Source organism: Haliotis cracherodii, unplaced genomic scaffold (genome assembly GCF_022045235.1).
Source record: "Haliotis cracherodii isolate W230 unplaced genomic scaffold, xgHalCrac1.p SCAF_10, whole genome shotgun sequence".
NCBI classification, from domain to species: domain Eukaryota; kingdom Metazoa; phylum Mollusca; class Gastropoda; order Lepetellida; family Haliotidae; genus Haliotis; species Haliotis cracherodii.
Genome location: NW_027266265.1, coordinates 40365334 through 40386960, shown reverse-complemented (window position 1 = coordinate 40386960; position 21627 = coordinate 40365334). Strand labels below are relative to the sequence as shown.

Here is a 21627-nt window from a genome sequence, read left to right as displayed (position 1 = left end):
CGCCAAGAGGTGACCCGCCATGTCGTCAATGACTGTGTTCCAGTGCCTGGCCTATGTCGTTGCAGTCAACGCCGTAACAACAGTATGGGTGTATATAGGCCATGTGAAATGGTTGAGTTTCCAGACGTTGGCACTGGCGATGTTCCTGCCGACTGCCATGGCGCTGTGTTTCACTGACGATCTGTGGTCCCTCGTTGTCCGTGTCCTGGGCTTTAAGCAGGTAGGTTTCACCGTCACCTGACGCCAGGTTATCTATGTGGGTCAACCCTTCGACACGTTAACCTCTCTCTCTCTCTCTCTCTCTCTCTCTCTCTCTCTCTCTCTCTCTCTCTCTCTCTCTCTCTCTCTCTCTCAGGTTTAATTCCCCATCCTAGATATGGAAGAGCTGTTGCTAAAAAGAGTAGCGTTAAACGATATTCACGGGGCGGTCGGGTAGCCTAGTGGTTAAAGCGTTCGATCGTCACGCCAAAGACCCGGGTTCGATTCCCGACATGGGTACAATGTGTGAAGCCCATTTGTGGTGTCCCCCGCCGTGATATTGCTGGAATATTGCTAAAAGCGGCGTAAAACCTCACTCACTCACTCACTCACTCACTTTTCAAGTGTTTCATGAGTAGAAATATTTCGGTTTGATATCTCCTTTGCTGTTTTACTATATGTACGTGTACTCTGAGTGACCCTTCCATGCCTGTACCAGCCCCTGGACGCTGTGGCCTTCTCGGGGGTAGCGGTATACTCTGTCGCCGCCATGGTCGGAGCTTGCGTCGTCATCGACCTTCTCATGGGCTGGGCAAAACTCAGTGAGTATCAACGTTAAGTGAAGGTGGCGTTTAAACGATAACATTTGCGCGAGTGTGTGCTTGCGTTTGTGCGTGGGTGTTTGTGTGTGGTTGTTGGTACTGTCTGGACGTATGCCGGTTTTCTAGTGCTTATCAAGTCCACACTGTCTCTCTGTATAATATAATAGGACAAGGTTTGGTACAAAATAGAACGGCTTAATGATCTAAATATTCCACATAATACTTGTTTAGCCTGCAAACATTTTCTATATGCTTGGTCTATACTAATAACCAGCTGAATCAAATACCCTGATATTTATACAAGGAATGATATTTATACACAATCTATTTTTATGCCATTTTTGAGCCAGTCTTCATATTTCCACAATCATCTCCAGGCATTATTGAAAACTATTACCTATTTCGAACAGTTCGAGTTCATAAGCTAATTAGTTGATAAGAATGGATAAGAGAAGAGTGCTTAAGATACACCCTTGTCGTAAACCCAATTGACAAGCAAAGCGTGTTGAAAAAATATCATTATTATACTTGACACATGCTTTCACACTTGAGAGCTTGGTTTGATTTTAACATCTTACTGCTCAACCATCTCATTGCTCTAAAATAGAGCCCAATTTTGTCCTGTTCAAAAGCTTTTGAAAACTCTGTGACACATGCATACAATTTACCTCTGTTTTCAAAGATCAATAACAGACTGCAGGATAAAACGTTATATCAATAGAACCGTAACCTTTAGGAAAACCCGCTTGAGATTCAACACTGTTTGTCAAAGTAAGAACACCAAAATGCCAATCTCTTGTTCAGGATGTGTATGTACAACTTGCTTAAAATACTTGTTATTAACACACCTCTATAACTTTTGGCTACACTAGTATCCCCTTTCTTATGTTTAGGTACGGGGACACGGGTGGCCGAGTCGTCTAAGGCGCCGCGATTCGCTGTGCAGAGTTGCGTCCCTTGGGCACGCCAGAAACCTATGATTGTGGGTTCGAATCCCGGTTCGCCCCGATTATGTTTCTAGGTTTGTCAGCACCATACCCGTGCTCGTGGGTTTCACCGAAGTGGTAAACGTCTAAGACCTGCATCACTTCGGGCTTTCCTCCCACATGAAGCTGACGCGCTGCGATATAACTGGAATACTGTTAAAAGCGGCGTTAAACCCAACTCACTCACTCACTATGTATAGGTACACTTAGGCCCTTCCATCACGATTCTGGAAAACATGATCGATCAAACAGAACATTGGATTACCTTTGAGTAAAGGGAACTAAACTACTCTGAGAGAACGTATGATCTGGGTGTCGTTGTACAAAGCGATATTAGCGTATAGGTGATCACAACTCCCATACCTTAACATAGACTTACAGTAGTCTTAGGTCTAAGGTTGTTTTGTACAACGGCACCCTGCTATATGATCTTAGATGATTTTAGTTCTGTGATGTGCACTCTTCATCAAACCAAGATTGTGCACAAAAACTATCAAGCAAGCTTGATGTATCAGGTGAAGGTAAATTCTCCCTGTATACACTGATCATGACCACGTCCAACATAAATCTAAACTATAGTATGACCCTTGCCGCGTGCGTCGTGTGCTTCGTAACCATCCTCGCGTGGCGTGGCGTGTAGGTCACGTGACTGAAATGAACGTCGCACACGGAAATGATCGGACTTTGACCTCGTAACGATATCGAACTCATGGAACAATGTGACCAAAGGGCTTGAAGTAAGAATGTGAACAATGACACTTGTACGCACTGGTGAAATAGATGTAAAATCACCATCACCTGCATCTGAACCACATCTTCCATTCATGATATTGAGATTAAAGTAAATGCAAAGCTGTAGTAATAAACGCTCATATCTGTTTCGTAACAGTCATGGTGTCGTATGTCGTGATGTATAACGGGTATCATGTTAATATGATCAACGTGACTTGAAATATCATGTAAAATGTAATCAAACGGTCTCGTGGCTTTGTACCAAACATTGTTCAGATTCTACAGAAGTACAACATGTTTGAGCATCTAACAGCATTCATGGACACAGGGCAGTTTTGCAAACAATCAGCCTGGAAGAAAAAGGTCAAGAAGCAAATCGAAGAACATCATGACTCGGAGAGGCATCAGCGTCTACAAACAGACCCGGACCTACACCATTTTTAAAAAATACACAACAAAATCAAACCTCACAAGCATGGAAAGTTGCTAAGCATTGGCCCTTACTAAAAGACTCCTGCAAATTTGTTGTGGACATGTGCGCACTCTGGCGGCCAGGCAAAGTACATGGTCACTGCGAACGTTGCGACAAAGGTTATAATGATCTTCTGGTCCATATGATATGCCACTGCAGAACATCAGAATTCATCAGGGATCGTATGTGGTGTGAAATTGTCAACTGTTGTCCAGTAGAATTGAGCGTTACCTTACACTCCATGTGTGACGTTGACCTAGTGTGCAGTCTGCTGTCATGCACACCTCCTGTACAAGCGAGTGAAGAAGACAATGAGCTGTTTGCGAGAACTGTGATCCATAACATACACCAACTGTGTTTGACACTATATCCTGACCCTTAACCTAATCTTGTTATTTCTCTTGTTAATATCTGTATAACCGTAAAGAATTGCATGTAACTCTCCTATGGAGGAATAAAGATGATAATGATACAGGTTCTTGCATTTAAACTCCTAGACGACCAGTCCTCGTTATATCCCTTCAATGTCGAGCGCCAGGCAGGGTAACAACAGACGGGGTTTTGTATGAAGCAGCCAGGGGACCGAAATTTCGCTCTCCGGGCAGACTCTCTGTATCCTATAAACGCACATCTCTCCGAGGCAAGAGAGTTAACTGACCATAGAAGTCCAGTTTCCACCCTTGCCGAACTAGGCTGGTATTATTGGAGTTACATTTTGGCTGGACCAACGAGTCTATGCATAGTCCAATCAAAATTTCGCAACGAAATCGAAATCCGGTTCGTAAACCGGTCGATTGCAGGATTTACAAAGCATGTACACCGCCAACTCGATGTCAACTGAAATTTTAAAAATCTTTTCATGTTTTTAATCAAGGTGCTCGCGTGATTTGATTCACTTCGGGATGTAAGACCCGTTTTATCACAATACAGACATTGATTATCGATCAGATCGTCTTGGCTCGGCGCCGCCATTTTGTTTGAAGTAAAGGCAAGTGATACGAGAGGTTGAATTTGATTGATCCATAGGAGAGGAATAGAAGAGACATAATTCGTAATAGCCACCGGTGGCGCTACGATCGAGCCCAGGAATTCCAGCCTTGTTCGGCAAGGGTGGAAACTGGACTTTTATGGTCAGTTAACTGTATTGGTACACATGTATAGATGAAGAGAAATCAGCTGGATTAATCTCTAACTCTCCCCCAATTCTGTGCGCCAGATCTCCAGCCTGACTACCAAGTGGACGTGTTGAACGGCACGCTCTTCAACGGCACCTTCTTCAGCAGCTTTCTTCGGGCAGCGGGGGAGGAGGTGGGGTGGAGATGTTTCTTGCTGCCGTCATTGATGTCCCACTTCTCACCAGGTGTAGCTCTCTTTCTTGGGTACGTCATATTGCAAGTTGGAAACGTTGCTATGTTGGACCTCCCCCCCCCCCAACACACACACACCCATGCCACCTAGGTTCGTCATTGTGTTCCCATGCCACTTAGGTACGTCATTGTGTTCCAATGTCACCTAGGTACGTCATTATGTTCCCATGCCACCTAGGTACGTCATTGTGTTCCCATGCCACCTAGGTACGTCATTGTGTTCCCATGCCACATAGGTACGTCATTGTGATCCCATGCCACCTATGTACGTCATTGTGTTCCCATGCCACCTAGGTACGTCATTGTGTTCCCATGCCACCTAGGTACGTCATTGTGTTCCCATGCCACCTAGGTACGTCATTGTGTTCCCATGCCATCTAGACACGTCATTAAGTTCCCATGCCACCTAGGTACGTCAGTGTGTTCCCATGCCACCTAGACACGTCATTGTGTTCCCATGCCACCTAGGTACGTCAGTGTGTTCCCATGCCACCTAGACACGTCATTGTGTTCCCATGCCACCTAGGTACGTCAGTGTGTTCCCATGCCACCTAGGTACGTCACTGTGTTCCCATGCCACCTAGACACGTCAGTGTGTTCCCATGCCACCTACACACGTCAGTGTGTTCCAATGTCACCTAGGTACGTCATTGTGTTCCCATGCCACCTATGTACGTCATTGTGTTCCCATGCCACCTAGACACGTCATTATGTTCCCATGCCACCGAGGTACGTCATTATGTTCCCATGCCACCTAGGTACGTCATTGTGTTCCCATGCCACCTAGACGCATCATTGTGTTCCCATGCCACCTAGACGCATCATTGTGTTCCCATGCCACCTAGACACGTCAGTGTGTTCCAATGTCACCTAGGTACGTCATTGTGTTCCCATGCCACCTAGACGCATCATTGTGTTCCCATGCCACCTAGGTACGTCATTGTGTTCCCATGCCACCTAGACGTGTCATTATGTTCCCATGCCACCAAGGCACGTGATTGTGTTCTCTGCTACGATAGGTCACTGTATTTCCCCGCTACTCAGGTATATCAATGCGTTGCCCCTGTACTTGGCACGCCACTGTGTGCCCCATACTACCTAGGTACATGACTGTTTCATGACCATTTCATGACCAATATGGATTCATATATATGCATATGTTTAACATTTGAAGCTTCCCACTACACACATGTGTACTAACATTTTGCAATCTTCAACTTTTCCAGCGGTGTCGCATGGGGACTGTTTCACGTGCCCGTGTTGATACTGATGACGTCACGACTGTCAACCCCTATGCCACGCATTACCGTGCTGGTGCAGTGTTTATCTGTCATGCTGTCGGCTTTCCCCCATGGCTGGGTGGCGATCAAGTCAGGGTAGGTCTGTCTCTGTACAAACAATGCTGGATGTAGATGAGGACACAATCTCATTAAAATCAGATCTTAGTTCTCGCTATCTTTAGCGGCAGCGAGAACTTAGATCTGATTTTAATGAGATTGATGAGGACAAAGCGTGATGGCGTCGTGTGCATGGTTGTCACCTTGAAGTGTGTGGGGAGCGCTAGCGCAGCATACCCAGGGAACCAGGCTGGGTGGGAGTTGGTAAGTGTGTGACTGACACGAGGGGGGAATGATAAGTTCATAGCCCCTCATAGAAAGACCTGTCCTAGAGACATTAAAATGATTTATTTTTCAACACCACCCCTTACACATTGAAACGCTTTTGCAAACGATGTTGGGGGGATTTTCCCCAGTTTTGTAGAAGTCCTTCTCTTGGCTTTCCAAAAGGTTTTCACTGCTGCTATGGCGTCACCAGTCGAAATTGGCTCCGGATGGAGCCTCTTCTCATGTTTGGGCACAGGGATGTCGGAGCCAGATCAGGAGAATTAGGTTAATGCTGAAGGAGTTCGAAGCCACAGTCGTGGGTTGTAACCATTACTAATTTGTGCACTGTCTTTTCTGATGGAACAAGACACCTTTCCTCTGCTTCCCACGTCTCTTTGTCTTAGTTTCATCCCGCAATTGCCTCAAAAGAGCAGCATATTTTTCTCCGTTTATTGTCTGGCCTTTTTGAAGACAATCGATGATAATGACGCCCTTGTCATCCAAGAACCCGGAGGCCATAACCTATCAAGCTGATGGGACGGCTGTTGCCTGGTGCGTTTTTGATCAGATGTCAGCAGCTGTGAAACCCAACGGGTTGATACAATGCTCAGCAACAAAAGTTCCTATGACACCCCTTTCCATCCTTCTTGATGTGTGCGTGCCTGACCCTTGTGTTTAAGATACTCAGTGTGGGCGTGTCCCTTGCTACTTTACTCCCCAACACTCGTTTCAAGTACTAGGTGTGGGCGTGTCTATGTATACTTTACTCCCAACCCTTTGTTTCAGGTACTAGGTGTGGGTGTGTTTGTGTATACTTTACCCTCAACCCTGTGTTTCAGGTACTCGGTGTGGGCGTGTCTGTGTATACTTTACTCCCAACCCTGTGTTTCAGGTACTCGGTGTGGGCGTGTCTGTGTATACTTTACCCCCAACCCTGTGTTTCAGGTACTCGGTGTGGGCGTGTCTGTGTATACTTTACCCTCAACCCTGTGTTTCAGGTACTCGGCGTGGGCGTGTCTGTGTATACTTTACTCCCAACCCTGTGTTTCAGGTACTCGGTGTGGGCGTGTCAATGTACACTTTATCCCCAACCCTGTGTTTCAAGTACTCGGTGTGGGCGTGTCTACGTTTACTTTACTCCCCAACCCTCATGTTTCAAGTACTCGGTGTGGGTGTGTCTGTGTATACTTTACCCCCAACCCTGTGTTTCAGGTACTCGGTGTGGGCGTGTCAATGTACACTTTATCCCCAACCCTGTGTTTCAAGTACTCGGAGTGGGCGTGTCTACGTTTACTTTACTCCCCAACCCTCATGTTTCAGGTACTCGGTGTGGGCGTGTCTGTGTATACTTTATCCCCATCCCTGTGTTTCAGGTACTCGGTGTGGGCGTGTCTGTGTATACTTTACCCCCAACCCTGTGTTTCAGGTACTCGGTGTGGGCGTGTCTGTGTATACTTTACCCTCAACCCTGTGTTTCAAGTACTCGGTGTGGGTGTGTTTGTGTATACTTTACCCCCAACCCTGTGTTTCAAGTACTCGGTGTGGGCGTGTCTACGTTTACTTTACTCCCCAACCCTCATGTTTCAGGTACTCGGTGTGGGCGTGTTTGTGTATACTTTACCCTCAACCCTGTGTTTCAGGTACTCGGTGTGGGTGTGTTTGTGTATACTTTACCCTCAACCCTGTGTTTCAGGTACTCGGTGTGGGTGTGTCTGTGTATACTTTACCCCCAACCCTGTGTTTCAAGTACTCGGTGTGGGTGTGTTTGTGTATACTTTACCCTCAACCCTGTGTTTCAGGTACTCGGTGTGGGCGTGTTTGTGTATACTTTATCCCCAACCCTGTGTTTCAAGTACTCGGTGTGGGTGTGTTTGTGTATACTTTACCCCCAACCCTGTGTTTCAGGTACTCGGTGTGGGCGTGTCTACGTTTACTTTACTCCCCAACCCTCATGTTTCAAGTACTCGGTGTTGGTGTGTCTGTGTATACTTTACCCCCAACCCTGTGTTTCAGGTACTCGGTGTGGGCGTGGGCGTGTCTGTGTATACTTTACCCCCATCCCTGTGTTTCAGGTACTCGGTGTGGGCGTGTCTGTGTATACTTTACCCCCATCCCTGTGTTTCAGGTACTCGGTGTGGGCGTGTCTGTGTATACTTTACCCCCATCCCTGTGTTTCAAGTACTCGGTGTTGGTGTGTTTGTGTATACTTTACCCTCAACCCTGTGTTTCAAGTACTCGGTGTGGGCGTGTCTGTGTATACTTTACCCCCAACCCTGTGTTTCAAGTACTCGGTGTGGGCGTGTCTACGTTTACTTTACTCCCCAACCCTCATGTTTCAGGTACTCGGTGTGGGCGTGTTTGTGTATACTTTACCCTCAACCCTGTGTTTCAAGTACTCGGTGTGGGCGTGTCTGTGTATACTTTACCCTCAACCCTGTGTTTCAGGTACTCGGTGTGGGCGTGTCTACGTTTACTTTACTCCCCAACCCTGTGTTTCAGGTACTCGGTGTGGGCGTGTCTGTGTATACTTTACCCCCAACCCTGTGTTTCAGGTACTCGGTGTGGGTGTGTCTGTGTATACTTTACCCTCAACCCTGTGTTTCAGGTACTCGGTGTGGGTGTGTCTATGTATACTTTACCCCCAACCCTGTGTTTCAGGTACTCGGTGTGGGCGTGTCTACGTTTACTTTACTCCCCAACCCTCATGTTTCAGGTACTCGGTGTGGGTGTGTCTATGTATACTTTATCCCCAACCCTGTGTTTCAGGTACTCGGTGTGGGCGTGGGTGTGTCTGTGTATACTTTACCCCCAACCCTGTGTTTCAGGTACTCGGTGTGGGTGTGTCTGTGTATACTTTACCCCCAACCCTGTGTTTCAGGTACTCGGTGTGGGCGTGGGCGTGTCTATGTATACTTTATCCCCAACCCTGTGTTTCAGGTACTTGGTGTGGGCGTGGGCGTGTCTATGTATACTTTATCCCCAACCCTGTGTTTCAGGTACTCGGTGTGGGCGAGTGGCTTGATGCACGCATTGTGGAACCAGGTGAATCCCGTCATGTTGGGCAGCATCTACACTCAGGCCCCGGGCATCGTAGTCGGTCCCCAGTGGCTCATCAACGGCGAGGGGCTGGCGGGATGTATCGTCCTCCTTCCCCTCGCCATTTGGCTGTCAGTAACAATGTGAGAAGTTGATATGTCGTCAAGGGGAGCAAGGCGCTATTCGGTAGGCGGAAACTGCTTAATGATTGGAGTTTTCATACGAGGGTGCTTTTTTGGTGTAGAATCAACAACCTGTGACAACAATATTTTTTTTACATAATACGTTCATGAGGAGTTTTAATATATTTATATATTGAAATAACTTGTGTAAAAGAGCGGAATATATTTTATGTGTCACGTTATGTTTCCGCATTGAATAATGTACACAGAGGAAAATAAATTTATTAATATATCTATTGACCGCCGTTTTTATTTTCTTATTTCAAGCCTACCAACTTTAAGAAGAAATTAGAAAATTAAGAAGAAATAATAATGTAATTCAGTAATATGAGTAATGTCTCTTTTAAAGGCATGGCTTCTACTGGCGCATTCTTTGCATGAGTATCGCTTGTTGTAGCCTTCATTTCTGACGTGTATGCGTGTGTGAACAAAATGTTGCCTTTACGTGCATGTGTGTGTGAACAAAGTGACGCCCTAACGTGCATGTGCGTGTGAACAAAATGTTGCCCTTACGTGCATGTGTGTGTGAACAAAGTGACGCCCTAACGTGCATGTGTGTGTGAACAAAGCGTTGCCCTAACGTGCATGTGTGTGTGAACAAAGTGACGCCCTAACGTGCATGGGTGTGTGAACAAAATGTTGCCCTTACGTGCATGTGTGTGTGAACAAAGTGACGCCCTAACGTGCATGTGTGTGTGTGAACAAAGCGTTGCCCTAACGTGCATTTGTGTGTGAACAAAGTGACGCCCTAACGTGCATGCGCTTGTGAACAAAGTGACGCCCTAACGTGCATGTGTGTATGAACAAAGTGTTGCTCTTACGTGCATGCGTGTGTGAACAAAGTGTTGCCCTAAGGTGCATGTGTGTGTGAACAAAATGTTGACCTTACGTGCATGCGTGTGTGAACATAATGTTGCCCTAACGTGCATGCGTGTGTGAACAAAGTGACGCCCTAACGTGCATGTGTGTGTGAACAAAATGTTGACCTTACGTGCATGCATGTGTGAACAAAGTGTTGCTCTAACGTGCATTTGTGTGTGAACAAAGTGTTGCTCTAACGTGCATGCGTGTGTGAACAAAGTGATGCCCTAACGTGCATGCGTGTGTGAACAAAGTGATGCCCTAACATGCATGCGTGTGTGATCAAAGTGACGCCCTAACGTGCATGCGTGTGTGAACAAAGTGTTGCTCTAACGTGCATGCGTGTGTGATCAAAGTGACGCTCTAACGTGCATGCGTGTGTGAACAAAGTGATGCCCTAACGTGCATGCGTGTGTGAACAAAGTGATGCCCTAACGTGCATGCGTGTGTGATCAAAGTGACGGTCTAACGTGCACGCGTGTGTGATCAAAGTGACGCTCTAACGTGCATGCGTGTATGAACAAAGTGTTGCTCTAACGTGCATGCGTGTGTGAACATAATGTTGCCCTAACGTGCATGCGTGTGTGAACAAAGTGTTGCCCTTACGTGCACGCGTGTGTGAACAAAATGTTGCCCTAACGTGCACGTTGGTTCGAACTACACGTTGTGCTCACGTGCTCATGTTCCATCAATATGATGCCCATACACATACATATGTTCCAGTTATTCTCTTCGGTCGGAGAAGGCTTTGTGCTCTTATCGAGTGTTTCCATTGGTCACATACAAACTGCATCATTAACACTTTGTTGCATTTCTATGTTGTGTGATATATTTCTGACCCAGAAGTACATTAGTTTTTTGGGTTTTTTTATGGTAGTGGTTCTCAGCTCTGTAACGGCGAATCAAACAATGGGAACTACTCTAATTTTGTAACGCGACCTACCATCACTGTAATATATTGGTACCACGAAACCAACATTTCAGCGACTTCATATCCTGTCTCTCCCGTTACGTCACGAAACTCCATGGGGAGAGTAGTGCGTTTTGTCTGAAGGTTCGGGGGCACCAAGCTTGGTGAGAGTGGTTATGGTTTTACGCTGCTTTTAGCAACATTCCTGTAATAAACTATAGAAGACACCAGAAATGGGATCACAAAATGTGCCCATGTGGGAAATCGAACCCGGGCCTTCGGCGAGACGGGCAAGCGCTTTAACCACCAGGCTACCGCCCCGCATCAACTTCAAGTGTTGCATGCTCAAGGCATGTTCAAGACTTGTGACACCACCCCACTCCCTTTTTCTGTGCTGCTTCTTAGATTAGGGGTCGATACACTGAAGCCCCGTAGGGTCATAGATTTTTCATTATGTGAATGTATATATGGGGAGAGCCACAAGAGCCTCTAACTGTGCTTCAGGTTGTAAACAGATTTCGCCGATATTTCTTTTGATAACCCAGCTTTGATAAACCGACTGCGTATCCCTATTGCTTACTTTACTGGGGAACATAACAAGTTTTCTTTAGTACGTAATGGGAATCGAACCAAAGACTGCATTGGGATAAACGAATGCTGTAACCATTGAGCTAACCCTGCATAATGACTGTGGAATATAGTTAATGCCAGCTCTTGCTAGCTCTATTCCACAGCATCAGGAATAATATTTGATTAACTTTAGAGGTGCGAAGAGTATTGTGTGATATAAGATTTCATAGACTGAATTTTAGTCTACCATTGAGTCAACTATCGGCTTTGTCAGGGCGCCACGAGGACGCGCAAAGAAGGTAGTGAGTGAGTTGGGTTTAACGCCGCTTTTAACATTATTCCAATTATCGCGGCGTGTCAGCTTCATGTGGGAGGAAAGCCCGAAGTCATGCGGGTCTCAGACGCTTACCACTTTGGTGAAACCCACGAGCACGGGTATGGTGCTGACAAACCTAGAAACATAATCGGGGCGAACCGGGATTCGAACCCACAATCATAGGTTTCTGGCGTGGCCAAGGGACGCAAATCTGCACAGCGAATCGCGGCGCCTTAGACGACTGGGTCACCCGTGCCCCCCATACAAGGTAGGAGCTTATAATGTATGTCCGAGAACAGCATTTGAAAATGATACCGAGGGCTGAGGAGTGATCTTAAAATTGCCTAAAATAGATGGAAATCGTAATCCCTGGGTGGTGTTACGAGGCTTGCTTTCTCATTGATACATCGTCATATCGTCAGATGGGCCCCCAAATATATACAACATTAATTCAATATGATTTCTCAAAAATAATCCCCGTGGTGATCCCGGATTTGAAATGGTCCCCATTAATCTATGATGGTCTATGAGATAGGCTAATGGATGGGATGGTAAGGCTCGGCGACTTGGTTGGATAGCGTGTCATTGTACCCATCGTTGCTCACAATATCGATCACTGGATTGTCTGGTCCCGGCCCGTTTATTTACAGGCCGCCGTCATAGGAGCTAGAATATTGCTAAATGAGGCGTTAAACAAGAAAGCGTCAACACAGAAAATGGAGAGTGAGTTTGGTTTTACGCCGCTTTTAGCAATATCACGGCGGGGGACACCAGAATTGGGCTTCACACATTGTACCCATGACGGGATTCGAACCCACGAGCGAACGCTTTAACCACTAGGCTACCTGACCGCCCCCAGAAAATGGAGTGAAAGAGCGAGTCTTGTTTATCCACGCATCCACTTTTGGCAAAATTACTTCCCAAACCTTTCAGGTGCAGTATGCCTATAAATATACTCATCCCTATTTTTGCACCACCCTCAATATTATACCACAACCCTTTAATGCTGTAACAGTAATGGGATTCCATTTATTCCGTTGTCCGTTTTACTGGCACATTTTTCACCCTCGAAGCGCGGATTTGATTGGTCAGCTACCAGGGTTACAGTTGCCGTTCTAAAGAATCCGATTGATTAAAGTGGATGGATACAGGTTCGTGAAATAAGCAAAACCAATACACTGTTGTATTCAATATTTTAACTAACGATCGATACGTTTATTTCACGAAATAAATTAAAAGGGCAATACTTACACGAATAGAATACATTATAACTGCCAAATGTGGCGACTTCTAAATAAATCTATGAAAATAGGAGACAAGATAAAAATCTTGACATGAGTGATGGCGTATAATGGCGGCCATGTCACCAGGACACGTGGCCTGAGCTCCAAGCAGGGCACGGAGGCATCGCTTAAAAATATTAAGATCAGATAAATATGACTAGTTTCTCTGGCACGTATCTCTCTCCTCTTTTCTGAAAGAGAAGCACTGACCAGCCCAGGTCAAATCGTCACATGATCATGACGTGATCTTGACGTGATCTTGACGGGGCTGCTAGGGGCGAGTGATTAAAAGTATGGAGACCTGTGAATGGGACGGACATAGCACAAATATAAGCAAACCAGTGATCTATTGGAATTTTACGTGAGGGGTTTGCGTAACTCACACCTCGGCAATGTTGAAACTGAAACACAAGGCCCGTTTACCGCAGAAAGCTGCGTGCGCATCCCACCACCATTGGATTAGGTGAAAATTGGGAGAGATACGCTGCTATAGCAACCATCACTACAGCAACCGTTAAGGTTAATACATGATATTGCGACACTCATAACTTACGTTTCCCTCGTTGATTGATAAAATAAATTTGTATTTAGCTTGATCAAAACGGATTATTGTGTTACATAGTTAAAGCAACGTCACGTTGTCACGAAAGAGTATCATACAATCGCTTTCCAGTCCCGCGCATGAGCAAAGGGGTTTAGGGGAGACAGTTAGTAGGAGGAGGGGCTGGATAAACGGGTTTATTGGCTTCGTCCCGGTATAGGAAGTGTTGACAACGACATACTCGTTGACGAGTCAGCAGTAAAGATAGTTTCGAACCATCACCATGATAAAAGCATCAGCACCACCACCAAGTGTATGAAGGGAGTTTATTCAGGAGTATGAGCTTACTAGCTACACTTAGTACAATCAGATGGACAGGTGCCCGCAAAAAATACAATAATAGACGTAAATCTAGGTGACGACTCAACGACGTCATGATTCGTGATTGCTGTCAGAAATAAAGCACAGATCTACAAAACCCAAGTAAATATACAATGCGCAGCAACCTGCACATTTTGCATGCACTGTTGACAAATGATGATATTGCACATTAAAATAATGTAGATCAACTAGACAAGGACCGCACCCTATGGGTGCCAGCATAGCTAACATCTACCTGCACGACTGTGCCATAACATTATACTTCTTTCTCCATAATATCGCCATTTAGTTGGTGTTTTAACACCCGCAACGACGTCAGACAGTAAAATGAGATTGCTTCAAAAATGCATCACAGTGCCCATACCCTACGAACCGTGACCCGGAACTGCTTCCTCGGCAGACGCATGGCAAGATCGCACTTCCGGTGAGACAGGCTAGACAATGGCGTTAACAATTTGCCATTACATGTACTTAATTTCGTATTTCTTCCGAGTACGATACGTGTACAAATTTCAAATAATCAAATATTGAGCAAATTGGAATCAAATATTTGAGTTTTGCACGCTAACCGAGGAAGCAATCACTGACGACATAACCTCAAGCTTTGCTCACCACAATCATTGAAGGCTCAGGGAATATGTCTGGGACAGATCCAGCATAGAAAGTTTCGTTGCACTGTTAATGTGGGCGTTATAATACTGACAATATCTAGAACCCAAGTTTCAGAATGATGTACAGGTATACCTCAAACGTTACCTTCATATGTATATTAATAAATAAAAATGATAGAAATAGCATGCGAAAGAAACTGCAGTATCCATACTTATGGCAAAGAAAGTGTACAGATCCCTGATGGTAATTGGGTTCCTTCATACCTTTCAATAACTGCGGTGAGCACCGGCATTTCGACCCCACGTCATCTACACGACACACGACATCACTACTACAATATTCAGCTGTCAGCCATAGATATAACATGCACTCAATATGTTTGCAATATTGCAAAAAAAATAAAATATGATATAAAGGCACATATTCATTGTCGTGATTAAATACATCACAAATAACTAGAAGGTAATTGCAGCTGTTAAGTTTGATTTCGAGTGTAGCCATGAATTTCTATACACGTCTATGACTCAAAGGAGAACACGTTTCCTTGTCTTTGGTCCAAGTGGAAGTCAAGATTGAGGGAGGCTCGACCAATGTGGTTTTTTTTATCCAATTCAAAGGTTCTTATTGCAAAGTCGTACCATAAACTCCATCCTTAAAAAATAATTTGGTTCAATCACAGATATTTTGGCGTTTCGTAAGTAAGGCACATTTCCAAAATAGGGCAATACCTTTGGAAGGGAATTTAATATGGCAAAAATGATCAAGATCGGTAATAGCCATCAGACATGTACAACATTCGGTCAAATGCAGGACAAAAAGATCAAATTATTTCATCACGGAAATACGATTATCATGAGTCCGTGGTTGGGGCCAGAGCGAGGCTTCAGCAGCCAGGGTGTGGTAACGTGTAAGTGACTAGATTACCAGTTGCGCAGAGGGCTTATACACAAAATGACGCGACGTCATCAACAGACATAACAAATAACAATGACGTCATCAAAATATGTACACAACAAATCCTATACAAGTCTCTATGTACAACACTGGAGTGGTCTGTAGAAGACCGCTCGTTAAAATATTCTAAATTAATGTATATGTATATATAATTCATCTATTCAGTAACAAGATAAAACACGTTATTTTACAAATACAACAGTAATATCGACATCCAATAAATAGTTACAATTTTCATTGTCTACACGTCGACATGATGAGGAATGCATGGTTGATAGTGTATATAAATATGAAAGTGGTTTTAATATTTTACAACTAGAAAAATATGTGTTAAAATTTCAACACAAAATAAATAAGATCTGGTTTAGCTTATTCTCCAACATTGCGACAGTCGACACTGTACAGAAAGCACAATAAATCTCTCAAATTACACAATAAAAGTACCCTTTTTAGTCTGGTAAACTAAAAGCTGGCGTTTTTCCTTCCAGATCGGCCGTATTGGCATGTGGAGGGGACGTAAAATATAATAAAACAACGTCAGGCAGCACGTATGCCGGGCCGGGCAGAATTGATGTGTCACCATTTTCAGTCATAATGCGCAGGTCTGTTGTCATGGACTCCCATCACGTGATCATCACGTGATCATGCCATGAAAAGCTCTATGAAGCGGTTGCCCAAATGGCGTCTGTTTTTCTCGATGATAGCTCTCTCGCCTTCAGCACGTGACGAGAACGTGATCAAAGCGTCGCCATTGGGCTTCCCGTCAGCGCTGTGTTGAAGTTGGACTGTGTCTGGGCTCACCTGAAAGCAAAACCCATAAATTAGAATGCTAGAGATTAACAATTTGTTTAAATCTTCTTAAGTACGTCTATGTTTACGTTCGGTTCATTTAAAATTACGCCAGGACAAATCTGAACATGATCTATTACTATTATTATTTGGTATTTATGATACTACTACAGGGTTGTGCAACATGCAAAAAGAACTTTTACAGGAAACAAAAAATAATGCAAGGAAATAGGGAGCAACTGAATAAAAACGTTGAAATTAAAACAAAACTGAAGCAATCTGTTGACAAAAAAAACCATACACGGCTTTAACCCCATACCCAACACACGCAACAAGGCTTGCCAGTGCAAGTCTGCGATGTCCAACTTTAAATTATCCAATCTCGCGAGACCTGTGGGTGACGCGAGATCATATGACTATCACATGACACGCAGAGTAGCCATGTGGTGTGTTGAGACCACCTCGGGTAATGAGAGGCGCAGGCAGAGGGGACAGGAATGCCCAGTATAGGCAGAACCATTACCAACACAAACGGAGGCAAGCGAAAGATAGGCGGACTGGGATATCACTACGACACGTGGTCCAAAGCTGCAGGAACTCGGAGGCACTTGCTGCTGACAATATCCCGATGTGCCGAACACAGACAATCTGGGCCTACCCGGAATCAAAAGAACCCCGTCTTTTGAGTCACAAAGGATAGTGGGTGGCTAGCCATTACCTTCGCGACCACCATCATCCAGGCAGTTACTAAAAACACATAAATGTAACCAGACTAAATCTTCAGAATGTAAAGCGCAAAGAGATCTTTCTGTAGAACATTGCTGCTTGTTTCAGGGTGGTCGTGAAGCAACAGTTTGTCAGTGTTCGGCAGAAGGCAGTGTAAGAGAGTTTAAATACCTCTGGAAATCCTTGGAAGTAATTGATAATGTCCTGGACGGTTACATTATAGGGCAGGCCTCTCATTACGATGACCGAGGGGCCAGTATGGGTGAGATAAGTCTGAGGGGAGACAGGGGGGCTGGGGTACCAGTAGAGGATGGGAGGGTAGAAGGATGTCGCCGGACGCTGGGGGATGTGAGTCATCGTCGGGGGAAAGGCGGCTGGCAGTGGCTGTGGCAACTGGGCGTATGGCAACGTCCCCAATGACGGCATGATGGTCGGTGCTGTTACTAGAAAAGAGGAAAATACCGAGTTAACAACGGGGAGAGACAAAGGATACATTTATTGTATGCATGAAACGAATACTTGCAATATGCTCTAATGTGTGAAAATTTCTATTTAACGTATCGTTAACATTCAAATATACCCAACAGATTCTTTTAAAAGAATGTGCTTTAATATAACTTTAATACCATGGTAAAACAAATTCTCATTTTTAAGTCTTTATGATACATCATCTCGACAGCCATTGGCGGCTGCGTTTTTGTTTAATTATTTCACGGAATCTTGAGATGCAGTACTTCTGATTTCGTATGCGTTTGGGGCTCTGCATTCAATCCGTTTGTCATAATTACATGTTATCACATTTGCCATTATCATTAATTAACTATCGGGATTTGTTTCAGGCTTTCATTTTTCATCATACTTTTGGCTTGGTTTTTTTTCAGATATGTCTATTTGTATTGCGATTGTATGTCTTTTTTCCCCTGTTTTTAATGTTTTTAATGTTGCACAAAAAAATCAACAATATACAGGAACTTCGCTCATAAATACTCCAAACAGTTGTTTATGTCAACCGGAACTGTTCACAACAGGGTCGGAACACTGCAATTCTATGTATTTTAATCCTGCTAGTAAACATGCACCCAGGTTAATACAGACACAATTTGAAGCAGGGATTACGGGTGGAAATGTGTCGATTATTTTATTAAAAAATTCGTTACAGAAAATAGTGGATAATTGGAATGTTGTCTCGGGTTCCTGGAACACTCACCAGGTGTTAAGATCTGTCTCTGTATCATCTGTGCAGGTGCTTGGGGAATGGTGGCCATTGGCATGCCATTTGTCAGAACGAGGCTCATGTCATCGCCAGAGCACTGTATGACGTCAATCAAGCGCTTCTTGTTGGCAAATGTCATCGGTCGCCGGTGTCGGTTGATTGCGGTCATGCTGGAGGCTTCTTCCGAGTCCATCTGTATGAACGCCTCTCCTGAAGGCTCACCCTAAACACGAATACACAGAGTTAGGTCAAAGTTAACACAAGGGGCACTGACAGTATTGAGGCTGCCATCCCCTTTTCGTACGGGGTATTCGAGACTTAATAGTGTCGTTTGAGGGACGCAAATAAAATCATATTTTGAACGCAGATTAAACATGTAAAAACAAATAATGGTGTATGGAAAGAGTTTCTTTATATATTTTATTTTTTCGATGTTTTTTTCAGCAATTGAACTTCAAATTGCACCAGTTATGACCTGGGAACGTGTATCAAAAGATGTTTATCTTTTAATTAGAACACCGCTTTTAACAGTATCACAGTTATATCACGGCGTGTCAGCTTAATGTGGGAGGAAAGCCCTCAGACGTTTACCACTTCGGTGAAACCCACGAGCACGGGTATGGTGCTGACAAACCTAGAAACATACCGTAATCGGGGCGAACCGGGATTCGAACCCACAATCATAGGTTTCTGGCGTGCCCAAGGGACGCAACTCTGCACAGCGAATCGCGGCGCCTCAGACGACTGGGCCACCCGTGTCCCCGTTCAGGGGTGAGAAACTCAGAGCGAAAACTTAGATGGTATTCAGGATTCAAGGGAGGGGGTTGGCGCTCTCAGTATTCAGAAACTATGCTATGTAATGATGAATCCTTTCTTTTCGAGGTATATACATTGGCCTGGATTAATCGTTTAAAATAGCCACGAGGGGCAGGATTTTTTTACAGATCAATGATGGATTATATTAATCACTGAAGTCCATGCAAAACTAAAGACGATCAAAATAAAATGCATTTCCAGAGAAGGTTTTAGATGTGATGTGTGACACTGCAATGTGTGACATGCACAATTTACAAAGTGTAAACAACCACCAAAGACGCGGTATTGACGGATTATCTCCCCTGCAGGAAGTGCACCAACCTGAGCTGTATAGACCATGTGAACTCCTTGATACACGATAAACTGAGAATATTCGCCTAGGAATGTCAGAATATCTGTCACTTGTGCTATGGTAGGCAAGTTGCGCAGGCGCACACAGTCTTTCCTTGTCCCAGCAGTGATTAGGTTTTGAGGAATGATGGTAGGCACTGTTGTTGCTTGCGCCGGAAGTTGCGCAATGAGTGGCGGAAGTTGTCCATCCTGCTGTTCGGGGTTGCGAGGATCCATGCTCCTATTGAGAACCTGTAGAGCACATTACACAGCTACAGTTACCGCAAAGGGTTAGTGACGTAGAACTCCTCCAACCAAATAAACAGACAAATTTCGTTACAAGAACACAAACAAATGTTACCAACAAAACCATATTAGTTGTCTTGTGTAATTTGAATTAGAATTGTTAAATTGTTTCACGAAAAAAAATAAGGAAAACGATTCAATTTAGCTTTTATCATAAACAAATTATACGAAATGAAAGCATAATTAATATTTACAATTAAAAGAGGATATTCTTCATGGAAAGAGTGGAAAGAAAGACAGATATTTGCCAAGAGACCAAAAGCTGAGCGCGTATTTGGTGCATGGATCGTCACGTGACGAGCACCTTGTCACGTGGTGTCACTAAGTGCGGTATGTTATGCTATACCCTCGTCTATATGTACGTTATATAACAGTACTGCTAGACATGTGGTTCAAGTGTTTACCCAACTTAACTATCTCTCAAATGTCATCAGCATATCTTCCAAATTTCATTTACCATTTTTTGTTATTTTTGGAGAATTTCTCAAATAAAATTATGACAAATCATGAATGCTGTCTGAACATTGAAAAGAATATGCGTTGTTAGACAATAAAAATTATTTCATCTCATTATGGTAACACTTCAAACCAAATTGTAAACAAACAGTCCCAAAACCACATTGCGAGCAGACGCCCTCTCACCACCTTTGAACCAAATATTCTAAAATACCTCAAACCACAAAATATACAAAATGCTGCTGAAGGGTTAACTGACATATAAAGGGTAAGTAGGAAGCAGATGTTCGGTGTTGGGGGCTGACCCTAGGGTTGTTGCCGGTTCCTCCTCCTCAAATTAACATATCCTCCACGGGTCTTCTCTCGCGTGTCTACATTACTATGACGGTTACTCCACGAGTTATGTGTATTGGGCGACGCGAACTATCCGGAAGTGACGCAACTTTGGGTCTCTTTAGCAGGAGAGCTACCTGCTGGACTTCCGCTGTCGTGCTCTTAAACAGCTCGATGTATCGTGTGCCCATGATCTCCCGGTGCTTCTTCAGGGCTTTGTTTGACTCGTCCTCGGAGGTAAACAGAACAAACGCATCTCCGGTAGAGCGCCCGTCAGGGTAGTGGACGAACAGGATACCGTCCTCTCCGTCCAATACTTGACATGGATTCGGCTCTCTCGCGAAGAACTCCAGCTGCAAGCGCAAACACAGGAAATAGCATGGCTAGTAGATCACATGGACATTACACCGACATGCAGCACCCCCACCCGACCCTGCCCACTACTCGTAGACACGCCCACATCCACGCCCAAAAGGCACCACCAGTGAGGAATGGACGTCGGAAGTGAGAAAGGTAATTGAAAGTAGCCAGCAACCGCCCCGCACCGTCCAAATCCAAAACACCTGCAATTCGACTGGACCATTAACACCGTGGATGCGACCAACCAAACAAGAATCACCACACGCCAGGTCTGTTACTAGCCTTTCCCAGCACTTACCTCTAGGGGGAGCCACTAGTCACGTGATCATACACAGCACTGCTGAAAATAACACAGACAGAATGATGTGGCGTGCAGCCTGTACTCTGTTACACCATCCCAGTCACCACGACTACAGTTTATACGTCTACACAGTAATATGTCGTCATATGTGCATTTGTAAGTCTGTTTCACAGATAACTAATGCATTTTTTCTACACCGCAAACAAATCCAAAGTGTTCGTACTCACCACTTGTTGTGAAGTCGCCGTGAAGGGAAGTCCGCGCATGCGTATTATAACTTGACCTCCACGTGAAAGAAAAGCTTGTGCCTCTGAATTACTCCCTGTTGAAGAAAAGGTTCTACTGATTAGATTCCACACAAAAACTCCACTGAAGTTTTAATTTGGTAAC

At 44.6% G+C, this 21627-nt stretch overlaps 2 protein-coding genes across 3 annotated transcripts in view; one reads left to right on the top strand and one right to left on the bottom strand.

The window, feature by feature from the left end:
* The first annotated feature begins 4 nt into the window (after positions 1-4).
* Positions 5-9156, top strand: LOC139450550 (uncharacterized). Its single transcript, XM_071232301.1, has 5 exons — positions 5-220; positions 698-800; positions 4207-4369; positions 5584-5733; positions 8958-9156. Exons 1-5 carry the CDS (start codon positions 20-22, stop codon positions 9142-9144), a joined length of 804 nt encoding a protein of 267 aa, XP_071088402.1. The 5' UTR covers positions 5-19; the 3' UTR covers positions 9145-9156.
* A 3891-nt stretch (positions 9157-13047) lies between these two features.
* Positions 13048-21627, bottom strand: part of LOC139454380 (RNA-binding protein fusilli-like) — a 29745-nt gene continuing 21165 nt past the window's right edge. The window contains exons 8-13 of one of the 2 annotated variants that reach the window (XM_071236045.1): positions 21465-21559; positions 20714-20929; positions 19473-19733; positions 18330-18558; positions 17294-17565; positions 13048-16408 (exon numbers count right to left, since the gene is read on the bottom strand). In XM_071236045.1, coding sequence (XP_071092146.1) covers positions 16250-16408; positions 17294-17565; positions 18330-18558; positions 19473-19733; positions 20714-20929; positions 21465-21559 — 1232 coding nt within the window. In that variant the 3' untranslated portion in view covers positions 13048-16249. The remainder of the gene's footprint in view (positions 16409-17293; positions 17566-18329; positions 18559-19472; positions 19734-20713; positions 20930-21464; positions 21560-21627) is intronic. The other variant, XM_071236046.1, reaches the window with a different exon arrangement.

Coding starts and splice junctions, on each gene's coding strand:
- LOC139450550 (XM_071232301.1), top strand. CDS start 20: ATGTCGTCAATGACTGTGTTCCAGTGCCTGGCCTATGTCGTTGCAGTC. Junction 801..4,206: donor CATGGGCTGGGCAAAACTCA/GTGAGTATCAAC, acceptor TCTGTGCGCCAG/ATCTCCAGCCTGACTACCAA. Junction 5,734..8,957: donor TGGGTGGCGATCAAGTCAGG/GTAGGTCTGTCT, acceptor CCTGTGTTTCAG/GTACTCGGTGTGGGCGAGTG.